We start from the raw sequence: 22,278 nt of genomic DNA, 5'->3' as shown, positions 1-22,278 counted from the left end.
CACAGCTCATTTTTCGGCAATAGACCATTTAAGAATATTGGCACACAGTGCTGGGAGACCTTCCACAACGTAAATCCAACAACTATGCAAAGCTGTACGCCGCGCTCGTGAGGAGCTCGCCAGGGCGATGGATGTCAGGGAGGGATGAAGGGAGAGAGTAAAGCATATCCAAGGCACTGACTCCACCAGATTTGTTTGCGGTAGAAGTGTTACATCAGCAAGAGATTTTAAAAGGCAGCTATTTCGAATTGAAAGTGTATCTCCATATACTTACGGTAATAATGTTTCAAAGGAAATGGTGAAAATTCATCGTATCAGTGAGGTACATTTGCCTAAATTTTCCTAATACTTCACTGTTAGTGCATCTAGGCATAACTACGACGAATGTGAAAAAAATGGTCGAAATTAAAAAGAATTGATGATCACCCATCTGGCAACGGAGCACGGAAAGACGAAGTGAAATATCTATATATCGAATTAGATGAATACAGAAATGTATTTCCCATGGGAAAAGGTATGTGATTTAATGGTGGCGAATGGCCTGATATATGTTCTGCCTGTAAAATAAGCGATTATTTTTCAGCTTAGGTAATTGTAATACGGGTGTGACCAGGGAGAATCGTAAAATTAATTGCTCGCGACAGGAAATCGAATTTACCAATTTACGCCCATTAGATAGTCGCCATTTTACTGTCCCTGCTAGGCAATCTTTACTTTTTACGATGTGTAAAAAAAGGCAAATAGAATCTTGTAAGCCTTCATTGAATATGCCTCCTTTGCTCTCTCGTGCATACAAATCACGTTGAGTGACTGACAACATGGCCGCTCGGGGTCTCACGGCAGCGGAATCAGAAAAACATGAACAAAGCCCTTTGCCTCTAAAAGCCCACGAGCTTCACTGCCCTGGTGATCTGAAAGGAAACATGGCCGAAGCCATCAGCAGAGCTTTTCTTCGCCAAGGCTTAGGACTTCCGCGCGGCCACCTGTGGCTCGTGACAACATCAGGGCGGAGTGAAAACCCACCATATGGCACGGCAGGACGAGGAAGCTAGCGCCTTCAAAATCATCAAATAACCTGTTACAACAGCTTTAAACACTTCACTTGACTTCCAGGGAGTAGGTGGGATGGGTTCTCGTAATGTGTTGGGTAGAGCCACCCGGGTTATTTGCCAGAAAATCCACTTTTGAAACGCGGGAAGAGATGGGAATTAGGTAGAAATGGCGGCCGGGCTTCAGCTTCCGGGCTCATCTCATCATTTTAGATGACATATCTTCTCCGCATTGCCACTCATATCCTAAGGATATGACTGGATTATTAAATAGCCTTACGGGTAGATCGCAAAATATACAGGTGTTCCTTCGATGGAGAATTTGTAATAAACATCCTGCTTCCGCTCTGCGGGGGTATTTTCTCCGAATAGCTCTGAGTTTCCGTTTCTTATCTGGAGCACATAAAATGTCTTCAACCTTAGAAAATATAGCCGCAGAGATGCACACTAACCTTATGGGGGCCAGACCGGGCGATGCGTATCGGCCATATATAAGAATATACACTTAAGGGCCGACTATTTTTGTTGTAAAATACGTTCCGTTTCTCTTTACAACCACAACCAGTCACCGGTTACGTTTCATTACATGCACTTAGCATCTTGCGAATGTGTCAGGCAGGTATATTTCCAGCGATATTTTTTCTTCCTTTCTAAGAGGTATTGAAAGAGATAGATTTGTATGCAGCTGAGACTTGTTGATGCGATTCAGAAAGACGTTGCATTCATCTAGCATAAGCAATGCCCCACTACGGCCGTACGGTTTTTGAATGCGGGAAAATACATACTATTCATATGTTCGAGTAAGTCGCTTGCCATTCAAACCGAGTAATCTGGTAAACATGGGTAATACATTACATGGCATACACGAAGATATGGTTATGGTTTCAAACCTCTGGGACTTACCGACCGGAATTCTTGGAGAGGAAACGCCGTGGTCCGTCCCTACAGCGGCTCGGCGTTGTTCGCTCTGTCTGCTCCAAGCGTCCTTCCTCCTCCACAAGCCGTGCGCCGACCGGAAGCTGAGCTCCGACGTCACGGTTGCATCCGGTTCCCGCCCCTGCTGCCGATCGTAGTTACGTGATCCTAAGGGTGGACAGGCCTAGCAGGAGCAATTCGTCGAAATCGCAAATTGGCGATGTGTTGAGCGTGTTATTTTTCAACCCTACCCGTCCCCGTGACCTGTTTCCACCTCCAAGCCGTCAAATGAATCATTCTGGATAATGGTTTTACTATAGCCTGATCGCTGCCATTGATTTTTTTGCTGCTTTAATATTTAATGAGTCACAGTGAAAGGCACCCCTATCGTAAATAAACTGGTTTAATCCAGTAATAATAGCTTTGCGTTTCTAGTATCTGGGCAACGCCAAGAGACTGCCAATGTATGCATCGTTTGCTTTCAATGCCGCTTTACTTTCTTAGATATGAAAGCTATTTGTTGTCCTGCGATCCAGTGCCAATCTTATCTTATGTATATTTATTTTTAGATGGAATTTCAAAGAGGTACACAGTGAATCATCAAACCCAGTGATGCTATAGTATTCTCCAATAGGCAAATCACATTTTTGTGTGTCTCATCATGATCATATTCCTACGCCATTCACTAATGGAGTTTGCCCGCAATTCGTTATGCTTTGTTGACTGTCACCAAGTGATGATAACGGTGACGTCACAGATTGCCATCAACAGCCACACTCTGCCATGTACATGTGTCTATTATGGATCGGATTATCATCAAAATTGAAAATGCAACCGTTCTTGATTTCTAATTACCAGTACTACCAGCACATAGTGGCGTCGTGCGTTGCGTAACTGGTAGAGTGTTCGGCTCGGAATCTAGAAGCCACGGGTACGATACCCACCATACCCTGTTGGGAAAGGTACTCTACACGAATTTACCTGACGGTGGAGTGACGCACACCTAGTTTTTTGGCTAATGTGTCAACAGTGTGTCAAAAATTATACCCGGATTTGGTGTACGTGTACATGTACGTGTTAACATTTGCAACCAAGAACCGTAAATATATATCAGCACATATTCACCCACACGAGAAACAAAAGCTTTCTAGCTTCTGTACAAAAAAGACCTAGCGGCTTTGTGAAGATTACAAAGATTCCATGTGGATTCATCCTGCGGTATAATATGAACAATAAGCGTACATTCATAAGTACAACCCGTGAATAAGCGACCTAGCAGCCAACATTGAATGCATGCCACACTCACTGTGACAGCGGCCCGACGTTACCCAGTAACAACAACACCAAATTGTTAAGGGCATAATGATACATAACAAAGCTAAATGGTATACTTTTTTTCTGAAAATAACTACGGAATAATATATCAGCAGTCGTGGTAATTATATAGATTGCTCAAGTTTACCAGCTTGATACGGATGCTATGGCGATCAGAAACCCTCGTAGTGCGTACAAAACATGGTAATTACCTATGAGCTGGGATGACGATATTTCTAGCCGGCTATTTATACGCTTTAGCCAGCGGCGATGCGCTGTGGCACAAATCCCTGAACTTTTATCCCGTCTAGAGCTCTTCTAGCTGATTGTTCTCCTTCTTGCTTAGAGTTCTTCACATCTGTTACGACCTAAAAGAAATCGTAAGCTTACTTAGACTGCCACCTTTACTGTTCTGGGTATTCACCAGGGGATTTATAAGGGATAGTTACCACACTAGTGAAGTACGTCTCCTGCGCTGAGGCGACTATGTATGGTAGTTTCTAACGGCAGTTTTCGAGGGAGTTCCGAGAAAATGGCGTCTACTGAGAATTCAGCACCAAGGACGGTACCAATTGTTTTTCGAACCTCTTTAAAAGTGAGCATGAATCATGCCCGTCTGAATCTTTGTGCGTAACTTTTTATGGCCTATGCAGTATGCAGGTAAGGCCATGTTGATTTGATTATATGGGTAACATGCTCTGGGAACCTCAAAATCGGTGCGAACGTGCGAAGAAAAACAGGATCTAGATGGTCAGGAAGGCTGAAGAAAACTACTCAACATACAGAGTATACAATATACAACAAAATGATTCTTTATTTTTGTTCTTTCACATCTTCTTCTTGACCTTGAAATTGACTTCAGCATTCTATGACATTAGGACATGTTTTGCAATATCATTTTGCAATCTACGGCAAATATTTGCTCATTTTGGGGCTGCTACACAGTCTGGTTCAATTATTTTTTCGGAAATGGCTGACAAGTGATGCGCGCACACGCATATGGCATCCATATAATCAAGTCAACATTGTATAAGTGGTGCGACGTGTAAGACGACACGTGAAGCGGATACGCGTGGAGTTTGCTTGGCTAATATGGGGGATTCCGGGGAAGTGCAGGCTGTTTGGGCAGTGCGGTGTATAAGTCAGAAGGATTACCCGCAGAGGAGTTGGTAGTCGATGGCTTGGTGTTTAGGGTTAGGTTTGCGGACATATGGATCGAGGGGTCGCGTGTTCAACATTGTCTAAGTGGTGGGGTTTGCCTGGCTAATATGGGGGCTTCCGGGGAAGTTCAGGCTGTTTGGGCAGTGCAGTGTATAAGTCAAAGAGATTACCCGCAGAGGAGTTGGTAGTCGATGGCTTGGTGTTTAGGGTTAGGTTTGCGAAGACATGGATCGAGGGGTCGCGTGTTCGATTTCATGGGAGAGATTGGGAAAGACAGTTCACACGGCAGTGTGAATTGATAGTTGACTATGGTTGAGGAGGTAAGGTTGGACTAAGAGGGTTGAATTCTGTCTTCCAATACCGTACCGTGCCCTAGAGACTATAAACAGTAAATAAAAACACAAAACTGCCCTAAGGCCTTAGAAAGCCTTTTGGATCTTTGTTGGCCGCATAGTGATACATGTACGTGGTAAGATAACATTAAATTCCATGACGTTCATATTTGTAATCTTGGTTTATCAAGCTGAAACCTAGACAAGCCTTGGAATACACCGGCTATACTTTAAACTCTGAGGGCAGATCGGTTACACCACGTTAAAGCCATGCTATCGATCGTGATAGAGAAACCCTATAAGTAAATAGGATTAGACGGATGAAATAGAGCATGTAAAGGGGGTCAGGTGAGATGGGACTAGGGTTTATCAATTCATGTATAGCCAGAAAAGTTTCCAAGCGATTCACCTACTCTCCAAACAGAGGCTGAATGGGAATATCGTCAGAAGTCGAATGCTTGACCTCTGGATCCCGTATCCCCTGGCCCAGCCAGCCAGCCATGGACGGCACAAATTAACTCATGTAACTCACAATTACTTCAGCTATATATAGGATGAGCAACGCACTTTATCTGATTCTCCACCGAGCGACCTCTGGCCATGTTTTTAGACCTTCGCCCCAGCACAGCTTTAGATACACAGACCTTTGACATTTTGAAGCGCGGGGTATATCCGCTTAGTAGACGCTACCCTTGGAAGCTTGCGGAAATTTGAAAACCGTACTGCCCTGGCTTATATGTTTTTTGGGTTGTTAATGGTCTTCAATGCTCTCTGTGGCTGATTGCTGGATAACAATAATTGTGCTTTAATGACGTCAGGGTTTAAGGGCTGTATTTTCTGGACAATTACAATTATTGGAGAACTGCGGAAGATACAAATAGCCCCCTTTAAGTCCGAACTCTTGGGCACCGATCACGACTTGTTTCCGGACTCATTCTGCTTAGCACGAATAGTCCAATTATCAAGAGTGAATGTTAAACGTTGCTCTTTCTATTATATAAGCATGGAAGCTCATCTGTGTTGGTATCATCCATATTGTTTTTAACTGTCATTCAGCACAAAAAAATACTTGTGAAGGTGCTAAAGGAGGCCATCTACATTAGAGCACACCAGCAGACACTTAAAAGAAACGGGGCCAATACCGCTTACCAGGCATCTATGATTCTTTGATTACTTGAGTCACGTGTCCCTAGAGTAATTGAATCACCACTCCTGACGAGGGTCGACGGATGTGCGACCGAAAATTCGAGGTGAGCAATTTCTTAAATGACATTTAAAATTTAAATGTAGTTACTCTTTCTCAGAAGCCCTTGTCAAACATTCAGGACCTTTTTGACGACTTTGCTCCCGATCACTCCTCAACCAAGGTCAGTGCTGGGTTGGGAGCAGCGTGGACTCTTTTTAAGTCTACCTTCAGTTTGCTCTTCTGATCGTATCCAAACGAACTTTGACTTTCACAACTTTAAAAACTTCACAAACTGTTTTTCCAAATCTACAGTCAGTTGACGCAGACAAGTTTCAAAGACGATCTCGCCGACTATCTCCTAACCACAGATGGCCTTACTCACGACCGACTCCCAACTATGGCCTTGAGAGGTCGGCAGGCCATAGTCAGTTATGTGTGAGGTTTCACACAGCCAGATCATCATCCTTATCTACTGGTTCTCTGTCTACAATCTTGGAATCGTCTGTCAGTCTTCTCCCGGCCCACAGCATGTCTTCTCTCTAAAGGTGTTACTTCACTGCGGCACTGTTGTGTTATTTTCTCAGATTTTTTAATAATTTAGATATTACGTAATACGTAATAAAAATATGACTTAGAAAACAACAAAATACACAAAACGTAAAAGAATAGTTGTTTATCTCTGATATTCGTTGAGTACCTTTTGAACCCAGCAGTGCCGCAACGGTGCCCCGAGTATAGTGAGATACCATCTTAAGTTTAAAAAACATCGAGGCTGATACAATCTTGGCTCATAGGCTGCTAGCTAAAAATAGGAAAAGCAGGGGTGGTGAAGGAACATTACCTGCCACATTTTCTGAAATTGCAAATTCATGTTAAGGGCATATTCCAAACGGCACAACACCAGGGAATGTGCAGTCCTCTTGATTCTGGGCCAAATATCCGAACTATTATGCCACACGATGACACACAGTTCCGAGAATACGTGAGCTCAAGTATCATCCTTTCTGCGTAATTCCTTGAGGTGGAATTTCCGACCTTCATCAGATAGATCCCTTGAAGCCCTCACACGGACGCGTACGGACAGGCACAACCGTTTCCGCACCACTCAGGGCCCACGCCGTTCTCGAGGTGATACAACAAATGGCAGAGTAATTAGTCCTGACGTTCGGAGATGGCTGTGATCCACGGGGTCTGGCTTATCAGGTCACTTCCCATCACTTCCATGACGTTCCGTCGTTACAGTAAATGGCAAGCGACGTGACGTTTCAAGTTTTATGGTGTTAAGGCAGATACAGATAGATCACTTGCCTATCTTTATATATAACTATATCTACATTCTAAATCATTCTCTTTCTGTCTCTCTCTCTCTCTTTCTCTCTCTATATATATACATTTATGTATAGAGATAGATAGATAGATAGATAGATAGATAGATAGATAGATAGATGTAGAGCACGAGAGAGAGATACAGATATGCCATCCTTCCATCCATTCTTTCATCCATCCAACCATTCATTCTTCCGTTCACCTACTTATCCTCTATCCATCTATTCAGTCGTTCATTCAGTCATTTTTCCATTCATTATTGCAAAGTCCTATTTTTTTATATTTTTGGTTCAGCAGTTTTTGTTTTCAATATCGCCAGCTACGCTTCATCCATGGTCTTAGGATCAGCCCCGCTCACAATCATCACTACGTCTGGTCTGATTTACCACTCCTCGCTAGACGCTAACTTAAACATGGACTGTGTATAGCCTCCGTAACCAGCTTCTCTATGGGCACCGTCGTAAGTTGTTAGGGTCGAGATTTTCAACCGGGAAGTTTCTGATCCCGGGAAAAGAAGCCGGGAAACCTGTAGCCTGCCCTTTTGACCATCAACAGAGAGCAGACTTCAAGCTTCCCAGCATATTCATTCGTTTCCAAACATCCAACTTTTGAGAGTTGATTTCCAAGGGGGCTCACCATACATGTAAAAACAAAACGTGTTACATCCAGTAAGAGTTGAGACAACCAGTGGACAACATACAGAATATACAAGAAAACCGAGGCGTCATGAACAAAAATATCAGTGATCAAATATGTTCCTTTCCCGGCATCAGAAACTTTCCGGTTGACAATCGCGATGCCCAGCTGCCGGTGAAGGAGGCTATACTGTGTATTTCTTCATCACTGCGACATTGCGGGCAGTTTTACAGATGGATGTCTGGTGTGGGGGTGGATAGATCAGGGTTCATCCAGCAGCTCTGTTTCTAAATCCACGCTTCCTGATGTCTTCCCTCGGGCGGTGCCTGCCTGTCTGCGACGTCTTATCGGATCTTATCTTCAGATTTGTACGTGCCTTGTCTTTGAAATACTTATCAGACTGACTTTGCCCGTGAGACGAGAGCTTGAATTGGGGGTTGGGGGGGGGGGGGGGGGGTCATAACAGCAAACGCTAAACCAAAAGCTACCTACCACCCATAAGTCGGGACCATAGCTAGAACAGAGATACCAAAACCGAACGCTCCGCTGCAGTATCCTAGTAGTGCCTTCTCTTTGAGATGCTTATCAGATTGACTGTCCGTGAGATGGGAGGTAGAATTGGGTGGGTGGTGGGCATGATAGCAAGCGCTAAACATAAGCTACCTTCTACCCAGGGTTGTAGCCAGCCTGAAATCATTTTCAGTCCGCTTGATTTTGACTTGGAATCCTATCGAGCATCGAAGGCATGGCGTGACGTTGCGCGTCATTTCTAAAGGGTCTGGGACACTCTGAAACAATATTTCCTGCATTTTGAGGTGCAAATTGTGCTTGTAGACTAAGCTGTTCAATGACATCTGTTTTGGTGAAGAAGAACACATGGGTTTCAGTTTTTTTTATATCTTTACACATCAATTTTGTCTGTCCCAGGGGACGGAATGGGGAAAACTTTTTTCATTCCCCAGCTGCAAAATTCCTTCAAAGGACTGAAGGACAGGTGCTGGCTACAACCCTGCTTCTACCTATAAGTCGTGATCATAGCTTGTCCAGAACAGGAGATATCAAAACCGAACGTTCCGCTGCAGTATCCTAGTCGTGCCTTAGCACTCGTAGATAGACCCTCCGCGATGACTTGAAATCATGACGAAATTCGGGTGTATTGCCCGCGAGATCCTTACTGAATAAAACATTGAATTGAATTGAATTGAAAAGCAGTGCCTTCATGGATTTCAGTAGCAAGTTTTGTTTTTACAGGGAGGGGATCTTGGCAGATATGGGGCGAATAACCTGTAAATGTGTAATTGCACGTAGCGTTGTGTTCGGCTTTATCGAACCTTCGTCACAGCATTAGAGCAAGTGCCTTTAAAGCAATGAACAGCACGTAACGATGATGATTATGGCAACAAGAATAACAAGGTACGGTCATTGGCCTCTAACGTTACTTGTTGCAGTCAGTGACTTTTTTTTTTAGCTTAGCCTTGATCGCATCGTTATTGGTGCTTTTCAGTATGGCACTGGGATATAAATGAATAACACAGACTAGTATACATACAGTCACATAAACAATATCTAGGAACAAGTACTTAGATAGACCCTTTAGATAGATAATCCGCGATGACTTGAAATAATGTCGAAATTCGGGAGTATTGCCCGCGACATCCTTACTAAATAAAGAATAAAACATTGAATTGAATTGAACTGAAAAGCAGTGCCTTCATGGATTTCAGTAGCAGAGTTTGTTTTTACAGAGAGGTGTTGCTGGCATATATGGGGTGAATAACCTGTAAATGTGTAATTGCACGTAGCGTTGTGTTCGGCTTTATCAAACCTTCGTCACATCATTAGAGCAAGTGCCTTTAAAGCAGTGAACAGCACGTTACGATGATGATTATGGCGACAGGAATAACAAGGTACGGTCATTGGCCTCTACTTGTTGCGCAGTCATTGGCCTTTTTCGCTATTAGAACTATTGTAATATTTTTTTCTTCTTTTTCTAAAATCTTTATTCTTAAAAGTGAAGTCAAGCTTGCCTAAGATTGATGTTTCTGACTTAGGGAGAAGAGATGCTGCTACAGTTATCGGCATGGGCCGCTCTTCATCTTCATGATGGTAACATCAGGCCCTACGAACCTGATTTAGAAAAAAAAAATAGTACATTTGTCAAAAACTAAGCATTTTCATAGTCTATGGCCTTCTGCACAGGGATAAATACAAAGTACTAGTGCCTACTATCATATGAATAAAAATACATTTGTTCAGTGCAATAGGACTAGTATGTCTACAATCTACAACTATTGCACAGGTAGTGATTGAAAGTACATGCAATAAACAGCACGATGCGATAATGGCTGCGACAACAAGAATAACAAGGTGCGGTCATTGGCCTCTACTTGTTGTAGTCAGTGAACTTTGATTAGCTCAGCACTAGCTCTCGGCACTATTGTAATATGTGCATCGTACGAGTCGGGCATTTCTAAAGAATGACGTAAGCAGATCTAACAGGTTTTTTATCCGTAAAGGCTAAAAGTCACACACTAGCTTTATTTTCCATTAGTCCGCCTTTTCACTGGATAAAAACCGTTGAACTATAACGTTAGACATAAATTGGTTTTTGTGAATTATGAATCTATAAATTGAATATGATCCACAATAAGAAAGTATGGTGGTTTGAACGACAGCAAAATACAAAGCGTTCAAAATACAGCTCTGGAATTTTTTCATTTGAACTACTGAGAGATTTGGCATGTGTATACGGAACATTCTGGTCCATTTAGAATGTTTTTTTATGTATTTACGTATCTGACGAATTCAGTTTGAACCTTTCCCTGACTATGCCTCTCACTATCCACTGGGCAGTGTATTTCTGTCACGGCTGGTGTGTTCTATGAGTCGCGCGGTAAGTGTATTTTTTAGAGTTAATCTTTCTTGGCCGACGGTGGCTTTTTCTCTCCATGAATTAGTTCGATCCCACAGTGACAGTTTATGTCAGATGTGGTCCATGCTCCACTAACAGGGCCCAACGCAGTTTTTGTTTTTGATTGATGGTCTGACGTAATGACATGACGCAGTTGCGACATACCTTTGTTTTTAACTGTTCAAAGGGTTCTGATTTTTGGTATTTTCCCCGGGCGGCCATCAGACATCAGCAAGCGATCCTTGCTCCACCAACAGGGCCCAAAGCAGTTTTTGTTTTTGATTGATGGTCTGACATGACGCAGTTGCGGCATACCTTTGTTTTTAACTGTTCAAAGGGTTCTGAGTTTATACCGGGTTTTGGTATTTTCCCCGTTCGGCCATCAGACATCAACAAGCAATCAGAGTCCAATAGCTGTTAGAAAACTGCGCGTAGGGACGTAGAGGAAAATCAACGACCGTTGAGATTGTCAGCAGAGGCTAGTGGCAGCTGTTGGTGTCAGTTTGGGCTCAGTACCCGGTCTCAGCTAGCCTTCCTACGGGGGTGCGGGGATCGTAGAATTTGGCAAAAGAATCGAGAAATTGGCCAAGGGGGTCAGTCCACGCTTAGCTTCAGTATCCCCTTCGGCCGACCAACTCTTCTGGTAGCAAAACTCCCCCGGAATTTTTTTTCTCCCTATAATAGCCAACGTAGTCAGTCTGGTAGAGACAAAGTCTCAGCTCCGGCTGCCGGGCTGTATGCCTGGGTGTCTTCCAGGTCGTCCTGCATGCAGGCAACCTGTGAATCGCTTGAGGACGCTTCAGCAGCATCATGCATTGCGCAATGTTTCTGTATGAAAGTTTGGGAGGGGCGAAGCGCGTTCCATGCCAGTCTGACATGGTATACAAATTTACAACAGCATTTCAAAATGCGTCGACAGTGTTTTTGGCACGTTTTTGCAAGTTGTGGAGGGGGGCGAAAATGAAAAAAAATTATATCAATCTGAACTAACTTTGACTTTGACATCATTCATCATTTCTCTCTGTTACATAGTATAATACCCATGGACTACCCCCTACCTTTGCTTGCAACTGTGTGGCCCCAGGGCCATACAAACGGAGAGAGCGCCGCCCTATGTACCGAAAGATGTGGGAAGGATTTAATGTCATTTTGATTTGATTATATGGATAGCATCCGAACCCGCATCAATTTTCGTCCGTCTCCAGAAATAAAAAAAAATCATATCATACAAAGTACTTGTAAAATGATCACATATATGCTGTAAATTGAAAAAAAAAATCGGAAAACAGATACTTACGCCACACATCAAAGAAAATGTGAAAACAAAAAGGAGAAATCTACTGTTCGGTATACCACACACTTTGTGTTAAATCATTTGTTCAACCTTCCTGACCACTTAAGAGGGCGCATGGTCAGGGCATGGGGCCACAGTGCCCTTGTTATCCTCTAAACAACAAAAATGGCAATAAAAATATTAGTGAAATGGCGACGATTGTCTCTTACAGTCTTACTGGAGGTGAACATAAGAGCAAACCAAGCCTGGGAAAGAACAGACTAGATATAAGTCCTGTAGTTTAGCAGCATTTTTTGGCTGCATTTTTCTTTCTTTCGCCCTCCCGCATTAGTTCTGGGTCTGCAGAGGATGTCATCCATAAAATTAAGTCATTGTGGCTTAAGCTGTTCTATTCTCCTGCAATGTTCTGGAAAGTCGCTAGGTTTAAAGCGGCTGCCACCAGTGCGCTTGCGTACCGTACTACCAGTTGTCTGAGTGGGTTTACCTGTGGGCGTTGACCTAGTAGGTAGAAAAATCTCACATCCAGTGGTCAAACTCTGCCGATTTCTGGCGGTCAAGCGGTCATCCAAGGTCATCTCCTACCACTGATCTGATCTCAGAGTTGCCGCGGTCATTTCTGGTCGACTGAGAAGTTGAGGAATTCGTAAGTGCGACTTTCACTTCCTTTTTGTTTGCGTAGTGGGGCGCTGGTATCATGTTCATAGGGTTCAAATGCATTCTAAAGATCTAGATGACAGATTTAGAAGTAGGTAGTAAATCCAAAGCTATCTTAGTTAATAATCGATACCATAAAAGTATCATACCTATTTTGTACTGTGAATGGCCTTGTCACCTAATCTAGTTTTAATCCTACAAAGCCTTAAATCAGACCCAAATTCATAAAACCCCACCCTAGTATTGACGCAATTAAGGCTAACAATGCACTGAAAAGGTGCCCACTTTTGGTGTTGTTGTTATTCTATACATTTCAACTGGCAACTCTAAGATCGGAAACCAAAATACGTCTTTATTGAGGGCCCGGAGGGGGTTGGATCGGGGTTGGGATCATTCTTAATCCCCACCCTATAATTAAGGAGATTAAGGCTAACAATGCACTGAAATATACCCAATTTTGGTGTTGTTGTTATTCTTTAAATCACAATTAACAGCTCTAAAATCGGAAACCTAAACACGTCTTTATTGGGGGCCCGCAGGGGGTTGGTTTGGGGTCGCGTCCGCATCTGGCTCAAACCAATAAAATACTTAAGTGTATTTGTACAAGCAAGGCCGTTGTACTATGTTTATTTAACGTAGATTGTCACAACGGAGAATGGTAAGCATATCGTATTGACTTTAACGTTAAACACACAGAAATGTCGTGTACATAAGACCAGTTTATTTCCAAACCGACTACGTGCCCACTCATGGATAACCACTGCCCTTTAACAATGCTCATGTGACCTCCCGTCAACTGCCTGTATCGTATATTCTAAATAATTCCCCAGGGATAATAAATCCCAGAGAGTCGAATGTCAGAGCCTTTTCTCTGAATAGAAATCCCAAATACAATACGGTAACACTATCGGATCAAATATGGCGGACAGGGTCATGTGACAAAGGTCAATGTCAAATGGCTTGCAGCTATGAAGAACGAATGTAGGGGGCGCAATTTTAGCATGCCAGAGTCCATACGTCAACATTGTGTGGGGTCACCTTGGACACTTGCCATATCACTCCGACATACTGTCTAAAATAGCCAATGAGTAAATCCTTCACTGCCAGATTTGAGGATAAGCAGAACATATGTTCCATTAAGTCCCGATAGAATCTATGTCCTTCGTGTTTTGTCCTTAGTAATACATTACCAATTGTGTAATTTGGGGCAAACCGTTAGATTATGTGTATAAGAGGCTTAGTAACCTCATCTTTTTGTTACCTTGAAAACCCTAGCCTCTGACTCTTCCAGTTACGGAATCACTCAAGCATCCATTGACATGCAATATTTTATTGCCTATACAGTGTATATTTTAACTCAGGAGTATAGCTATGTTACATCAGGTTTTGGTTACTCTCAGCGCATATTTGACTTCACCTTGATGTGACCTTGAAAACCCTAGCCTCTGGCTCTATTTTTTATGCATGCCAAGAAAGCAGTTACGTAATCACTGAAGTATCTGTTGACACATGCACGGACTGGAACTTACAATTCACTGGTAGATGTCTCGTATATTGCCCACACAGAATGGTACAGAGTTAACTACAGACGAGTGTTGTAAACAAGTCCTACGAGACCAACATAGAAAGTGTCACGCACTTAAAGTTCAACCGTGTGACTCTGACATATGAACAATGACTCACACGGTACCTGTACTGGACTGAATGAGAAAGGCTATCTCTTATTAGTACTGTTGATTTTGCCTTACTTTATATATTGAAGAACATGTAAAGTTTGTATCAGTAGTAGCACCTCTGATAGCTTAGTGTAACGAAGGAAGATGGGACTGGTGTCGTAGAAAATGAATCACAGACGCACAAGATCTGCCGTGGCCGAGAACGATCTTTATTCTTCTCTGTCACATCATGACTGTCTCTGTGTCCCAACTCTCTGAACTGAACTCTCATCCCTGGTGTTCCTTCTTTTTATCTCTTAGCTGGGTGCTGACGTAAACAAAACAAATTCTTCCCACATGTACTCGACAGGTCATTAATTAACTGTGATCGCCCCTTTGTTCTTCCTTATCCCATCTACTGGTCAGCTAAAATACAAGATGTTTATCTGTTTCTGTTAATTTCTGAGAAACCTTCCCAAGAATCATTTTAAACGGATGTTGTCAATATGGGCTCTATTACATTAGCAACTGATAAAACTTTATATGTTGTTTAGTATATACGATATGGCAAAATCAACAATACTAAGAGACTACTCTTATTGTACATGGAGACATTGATAACGTACTAAGTAAGAGGAGGGAACACTGTTATGGTAATAACTATAAGGTCTTACTGACTACATGTAGTTTCTCCTTTTTAGTGCATTATGCATATATTATGCATTGACAGATATATGAGTTGGATACGATAGCAGAAGATAAAGATTATCGTTCTGTGCAAGCTAAAATCGTGACTCATACAGGACACGATAAAAAGGGTCCTAACCAAGTCAACTGTGAATTATTTCCCCCAAGTGTAATGTTGATAAACGCCATGCCATGGCTAGAGAGCAATCAATGCACATTGTTTGTGCACAGTCATTTTCATCCAGCCCAGTACAGGTACTACGTGAGTTATTGTCCATATGTCACACTGTTTAAAGTGCGTGACACTTTGTATGTAAGTCTCGCGGGGTTTGTTTGTAGCACTTGTCTGTAGTAACCTCTGTACCGTTATGTGGGGCGATATATGTGACCTATTCCAGTGAATTGTACGTTGCAATCCATGCATGTCAATGTGTGCTTCAGTGATGACGTAACTCAGGTTTCGTGGCACGCATAGAAAATGAATTCAGAGGCTATGGTTTTCAAGGTCACAACAAGGTGAAGTCAAATATGTGCCGGGATTTACAAAAAAACATGACGTAATACAGCTATGCACCTGAGTTAGAATATACATTGTATAGGCGATGATACATTAAAGCTTACTGGAAAAATCAATCATTTTTTATCACCATACAACGGATGCTGCAATATGGTGTATAATACGTAGCCTACTTCACAGTCTTCTAAGGTGGGTGGCGTTTATCTTGGGGGAGCGATGATTTGCCACATGGGAAAGGTTCTTAAGTCAGGAATATCATAGAAGGGTCATTAATTGGCACTATGAAAGCCCTAATCATGGTGCCGAATGAAATCAGGCCTTCTGGGGGCGGCAAATACGGTGTTCCCTGCATAAGGAACTGGCACATATGATGCAAATGGCGACTCAACGCCCCAAAGAATAAATGCCGCTTGTCCTGCAAGGTTCTGATGGAAGCCATATAATACGCTATTTTCCGCACTAGCGGTTTGTCACAAGTCCGAAAATTGTATTGATTTGAATTTACAGGAAGGATAGCAAGGACACAATTCCAGTGGCACAGTCTTTGGATTTTTAAAAATGTTTTATATATTTATTTGCATATAATGCCGTCCATTTTTGAGCTCCCTAAAAGGGTCAAAGCTCGCTGAAATGAAAAATTTAATGATCTCCACCGCCCACGGATGTTTCGCGTCGTTAAAAGCCCAAGCAGTCAGACTCGTGACTGTCATGCTGAGTCGATCGATTTCAGCTGATGAATCCGAACCTTACTACATTGGCAATCCGCTTAGTACACGCGACTTATACGGATAAATATTCTACAGTGTTTCAACTGATAACGTAACTAAGGTCATACAGTTCTTTAATCTCACACAACAAAGTTCGCTAATTGGGAAGCTTCCGAGACGCATTCTGTCTCTTTTACAACCAGGTAGATTTTGTCTTGGAGTGCTCTTGTCATATCACTGATGACATTCATCACGTGAACAGAGACACTCATAATCTTATAATTTTTCTGACATATTCTGATAATCTAGTATTTCAGAGAGAATCTTGTCATTTTACTGACATATTTTGACAATCTAGTATTTCAGAGAGAAATGTATTTACTACACGGCATGAAGTAAAGGCAACTGTATTGTACTTTATGTTTTTCTAATCCACTCATACACTGTCAAAATCCATCAAACACTGACGGCTATAATTTGGTTAACATAATGTTACGTCGCAAATCAAGTTTGCCCTCTCACAATGTGTATGGAAGAAGGAACATAATGTAATTTGAAACCTGGAAAACGCGGTCGCAATCGACAGAGACGCTTCTAGTGGTAAATTAAATATTCTATCCATCAACTCCGTCTGTTTGAAGTTACGCTGAAAATGTAGCACAATATAATTTGACCTCATTACCTCCATAAAAAATAGAGGTCTAGTTTATGGTGTCTGTCTGTGTGTCTGTTTGGCTGTGTTTCCGGATATTTGTGGTCAGCATAACTCTATTTTTAACTGTTATCGATCGCAGAGGAATGTCTAAATTAGATTTTCCATCGTGGCACGGCTTTGACGATTTCCATGCGAATGGCGCGCACTGACCTTCGGGACTTGTGACGTCAGGAGTGGGTCAAAGGTGCTCCTGAAGTCGATACCTTCCACCGCCTCAGTCCACGTGGCAATGAGCCCTGATATAAACTTATATTTACGTGCACGCCTTGTTCGATTTCGTGTTCAAGATTCTTACCTTATGTACTTTTTATTTGATTTCAGGAAGCGATGGCACCTCAGAGCAGCACAATCAAGTTTGGTGGGAAGGGAACCGGGCCTGGAAAGTTCAACACTCCGCGAGGGGTTCTGGTGTCGTACGATAATGAAATCTTCGTCAGCGACATGGGCAACCGCCGTGTCCAGGTCTTCAACATGGAAGGCGTGTTTCTCCGGGAGTTCCCGACTGTCGTGCCCAAGACAGCCCACGTCATGAAGCCGTACGACATCACGATTGACGGAAGCGGCCATCTTTGGGTGCTGGGTCGCGACGGGGCTGCGGAGTTCGTGGTCCAGTACAATAAAGAGGGGAAGACGCAAGAGTCGGACGGAACTCCGACGAACAAGTTCAGCCTCCCACCGAGCGGACGTGCCCGCGGCATCGGTCTCGACCGGAGCCGTCAGCACATTCTCGTAACGGGGGGCGACGCAAGCAGCGCCGTAGTGAAGATACTAGAGCACGATGGGTCGCTGGTGCGAGAATTCGGTCAGGATGGCGTCCTCAAACATCCAAGAGATGTCACCGTCAACAAAGACGGTAACATCCTGGTGTTAGACAAGGATCCCAAATTCGTCCACGTGTACGACAAGGAAGGGAAGCTGCAGAATAGCTTCGGCATCCCGGGCACGGGAGACGGGCAGATGAAGGCACCGCGAAACATCTGCCACGACAACGCCGGTAACATCGTCGTCGCCGACTGGGGCAACCGCCGGGTCGAGATGTTTACCAGCAAGGGAGAGCACATGCGCCACGTCGGCATACGTGACGGCATGGGGCAGGTCCACGGCGTGGCAATCGCGCCGGACGGGAAGGTGGTGGTGACGGATTGGGTAAACCACGAGGTCACCATCCTTCCCAACGACGAAGACGTCTCCTACCCTATCAGAGAGAAGACCTCGACAGGAACCAGCCTCATCAAGTTTGGCGGGAGGGGATCGGGTCCCGGAAAGTTCGTCACTCCGCGTGGCGTCCTGGTCTCCTACGACAACGAGATTTTCGTCACCGACATGGGCAACAAGCGGGTCCAGGTCTTCGACATGGAGGGGGTTTTCCGGCGGGAGTTCCCGACTGTTGTGCCGAAGACGGACACTGTCATGAAGCCCTACGATATCACCATCGACGGCGGCGGGCAGCTGTGGGTGCTGGGTCGGGAAGGCTCGGCGGAGTTTGTGGTCCAGTACACCAAGGAAGGCAGCACAATTGTGTCCAACGGTCAGCCGACCAACAAGTTCAGTCTCCCGCCAGACGGGCGTGCCCGCGGCATCGGGCTGGATCGCCGCCGGCAGCACATCCTCGTCACCGGGGGCGACGGCAGCGGCGCCATCGTGAAAGTCCTGGAGCACGACGGCTCGCTGGTGCGAGAATTCGGCCAAGACGGCGAGCTCGCACATCCTCGCGATCTCACGGTGAACAAGGACGGCACGATCCTTGTCCTGGACCGCGACCCGGAGTTCGTCCACTTTTACGACGAGACCGGGAAGCTGCTGTCCAGCTTCGGAAGCCCGGGCACCGGCGACGGTCAGATGAAGCACCCCCGAAACATCTGCCACGACAACACGGGCAACATCGTGGTCGCCGACTGGGGAAACCGCCGTATCGAGATGTTCACCCCCGAGGGGAAGCACATGCACCACGTCGGCATCAAGGACGGCATGGGGGAGGTCCACGGCATTGCTGTAGCTCCGGACGGGAAGGTAGTGTTGTCAGATTGGGTGAATGATACCGTCACCATCCTCCAGAATTCCGAGGCTGTGTAACAAATCATGATTCTAAAGAGCCAAGGGTTAAATGTCTATATCCTTTTATGTACGAAGGCCCAAAAGGACAGTCTTTGAAGCATTGTGGAACCTCCGTCGCTGCATCTGTAAAAGAGTTCGAGGTTGCAAAAAAAAGGTTCGCGAACAAAGTGTGTCCATTTGTGCCTTCGTACTTATGTATCACATTCTCTGTAGTTTGACAGAGTCAATCCATGCACTAGCACCAACAGTTTAGCTCTGGTGTTGTTAAAATAACGGTCCGTGTACCAAATATATAAAATGTAGACAGTAAAGATCTAGCTTATCAGAAACAAGTTGCCAATACAACAGGTTATATGGTGCGGTATAGCTCCACAGGAAATAACGCTTCTGTGTCAAAATGTGAGTCAATAGTAGAAGAAAGCGTACGTCGTGGAAACATAGAATATTAGGGTGAGATTCATGAAGAATATTGTTTATGGAGAATAGTAGAGGTATGAAATGATTGAGGTATTATTAAATGGTTCTTTTTCTCTTACAAATTATGCTGATGTAAACATTATGTCGTTCAAAGCGGATGCAAGTGTTTGTTTCCAATGTCTGTGAGACCGAAGCAAAATATTTTTTGGCAGTTGTAAACAACACCTTACTAGCTATGAGCTGCAGGCCAGGGCTAATGAAAGCCTGATAATTAATTTCATTGGCTGAGAAGTTCCATTGGGTTTATACATATGATGCGTTAAACCAGGGCTAAGTAGATAGCGGTAACCAGAACGTTATCGAACTATTCTCAGGCCGTTTGTTTTTGTGTTTGGCATTTTTACTATAGTTTAAACATATAGCATTATTTTAAGTGACGTGGTTTTTTCTACTTATTGGCGTTTTTATTCAGATTCGGACTTAAAATCCTGTTCCTATAACTGAAATGGAAACCAATAAATGGATGGATTCAAATCCTAACATATGCGTTAGAATTAGACTATAAGATAAAGTACTTAATCAAAGTACTTTTAAATAGATCAGTATAGTTTTGACTCTAACATAATAAGAGTACGTATTAAACAGTTTGATTACTAACCAAGATGTTTGATATTTTTCTTATGTGCTATGCACCACATACTATGTTGCACGGTTATTGTTTTTCTTTATAATTCGCCTACTTAATCGACACTTTGATGACACCGATTGACACAGAGTCCAAGGCATAGCTGGCAATCTTTGTGGTGTATTTTCGTTTGGAATAAAGTATTGTGTATTACTAATGTGCATTTGTGTCATTTGTTATGTAACTGACTCTTGTAGTATTGCAATACTTGTCATTGATCATGAGATATACAACCTTGACATAACAGGTGACTATCACCGTTCAATATGTCATCCCAAAGACCAGTCTGTAAGGTTTGATCCACTCACACCGGGAAGGACCGGACCTCCTCTTTTCGAGAAGTGTGGTGGCTGTTCTCAAACACAGGACCTCCATTTAACATCCTATATCCGAGGGACAGCCCTACTCGACGTTAGGTACTCATTTTCACCCGTGTGAAGTGAAAAAAGTCTGAACAAATACAAGATCGGTGAGATATATATGAGCGGATTTGAACCTGGGACCTCTAGGTTTCGGACCAAACGCCCTGCCGTTTCCTCCACACGACCGTACAACGATATAAGTCACTTGAAAGATGCGTCACTGGAAAGTAAAGCGGTCCGCAGGTACCCATGAATATGTATATTAGGTTCATTAGGCTAGTTTAGTTTGCTGGGCACGCATCGCTGAGTAAAGGAGACATCATTAGTGATGTTTTCCTATGAGTATCAAAACATGGACATGCAAGCGTATGAAGACCATGTCAAACCTATAAATCAACACCAGCTTTGCGAAGACGCTTGCTGCTCAGTGGACGGTCTGCTCAATGCTATGGAGGATAGGGATGGATGGAGAGAGAAAGCCATGTTCGTCCGTAACCAGCACGACCGGATGATTATGACAAAGCTGGTAAATTGTAATGTTTACAGAAGACAAAGACTTTGACTTTTTTCAGGTTACGACAAGTAGAATACACTGTGGACACAGGCTGATAAAAAGAAGAAGGAGCTTTCTTGACACGACAAAAGTACAGTAACTTTGTAATGGGCGACTATGAACTACAAAATAGTAAATCTAATGACTAAACAATAGTGGATTAAAATACCCATACAATCAAGTGTTTCATCTTTTCTTATAACAAAGCAGTCTTTTATGTATTTACCTTACCTTACCTTACCTCACCTTACCTCACCTCACCAGTCCCAAAGTCTCATCGATCTTAGGGCACCAATACAATCAACATAAGTCTCTTTCATAATATTTTTCTATCTTAACATTATGAGACCCGTTAGACCTTAAGATATAGCCAAATCCAATGGTATGGAGTTGCTTTAAATCTGTTGTATTTAGACACAGGAATGTGAATAATGTATTACATAGGACCGAAATTTATATTTGGGGCCTCACCACTGCGCCACCTAGCGGCGAGGAGGAGTAGCTCCAGTTATCACTGAACTGAGGAAAATAGTGAAAGGACTCCAGGAACGTTTGCAGTTAAAAACAAGGGTTTTGATTAATTCCGCCAGCAGCTATGTTATTTTTCTTAGCAAAGATAAATTTTGACCGTCCAGATATCTTAAGGGATACTAGTATGCGAAAGTAGAGACTGTTAAATTGCGCCGCTTGTTGTATTCAAAGCAAACACCCCAAAAGAAGATGAATAAAATACGTATACCACACGAGCTCCTTTCAACCAAATGAGCAGGCGGCAAAAGAAAAGAACAAAGCAAGGGCTATCCTACTCGAGGTCACACAATCAGCATAATTAGTCTGGTTACAGAGCCCACAGCTCGCCACAATCCCTCACGGATCTAGTTGTGTGCTCAACATGGCCACGAGAGGCTGGGTGTTTGTCCTGCTCGTCATTGTTACCGGAGTCGCCTGGTCTGGTACAAACACTTCACCATCCGACAGCCTATCAGAGCATGATTGCACGCTTGGCCTTCGTCATGTGGACAATGGGTGAGTTCTATTGAAACTTACCGGTACCCTTTTCGACAAATTTCATACATGAAGTTTCGAAATCAGAGTTTTCGTTTGACAATAGTATACATAGGAATCTATATCAAAGAATGTCTAGACG

General features: G+C 43.4%; 2 protein-coding genes across 4 annotated transcripts in view; one reads left to right on the top strand and one right to left on the bottom strand.

The window, feature by feature from the left end:
• LOC118427456 (probable serine/threonine-protein kinase kinX) overlaps nt 1-2,254 on the bottom strand; it is a 43,956-nt gene extending 41,702 nt beyond the window's left edge. The window contains exon 1 of one of the 3 annotated variants that reach the window (XM_035837271.1): nt 1,953-2,254. The gene's annotated coding sequence lies outside the window, so the exon portion shown is untranslated. The remainder of the gene's footprint in view (nt 1-1,952) is intronic. The other 2 variants (XM_035837270.1, XM_035837269.1) reach the window with 2 other exon arrangements.
• A 10,320-nt stretch (nt 2,255-12,574) lies between these two features.
• Nucleotides 12,575-19,550, top strand: LOC118427515 (E3 ubiquitin-protein ligase TRIM71-like). The gene is made up of 2 exons (XM_035837353.1): nt 12,575-12,767; nt 17,381-19,550. The coding sequence occupies exon 2, from the start codon at nt 17,387-17,389 to the stop codon at nt 19,130-19,132; it is 1,746 nt and encodes a 581-aa protein (XP_035693246.1). The 5' UTR covers nt 12,575-12,767; nt 17,381-17,386; the 3' UTR covers nt 19,133-19,550.
• The last annotated feature ends 2,728 nt before the right edge of the window (nt 19,551-22,278 follow it).

The sequence above is a fragment of the Branchiostoma floridae genome, chromosome 12 (assembly GCF_000003815.2).
Source record: "Branchiostoma floridae strain S238N-H82 chromosome 12, Bfl_VNyyK, whole genome shotgun sequence".
Classification (NCBI taxonomy): domain Eukaryota; kingdom Metazoa; phylum Chordata; class Leptocardii; order Amphioxiformes; family Branchiostomatidae; genus Branchiostoma; species Branchiostoma floridae.
This window is presented reverse-complemented; position numbering and strand designations above follow the sequence as displayed.

Coding starts and splice junctions, on each gene's coding strand:
- LOC118427515 (XM_035837353.1), top strand. CDS start 17,387: ATGGCACCTCAGAGCAGCACAATCAAGTTTGGTGGGAAGGGAACCGGG.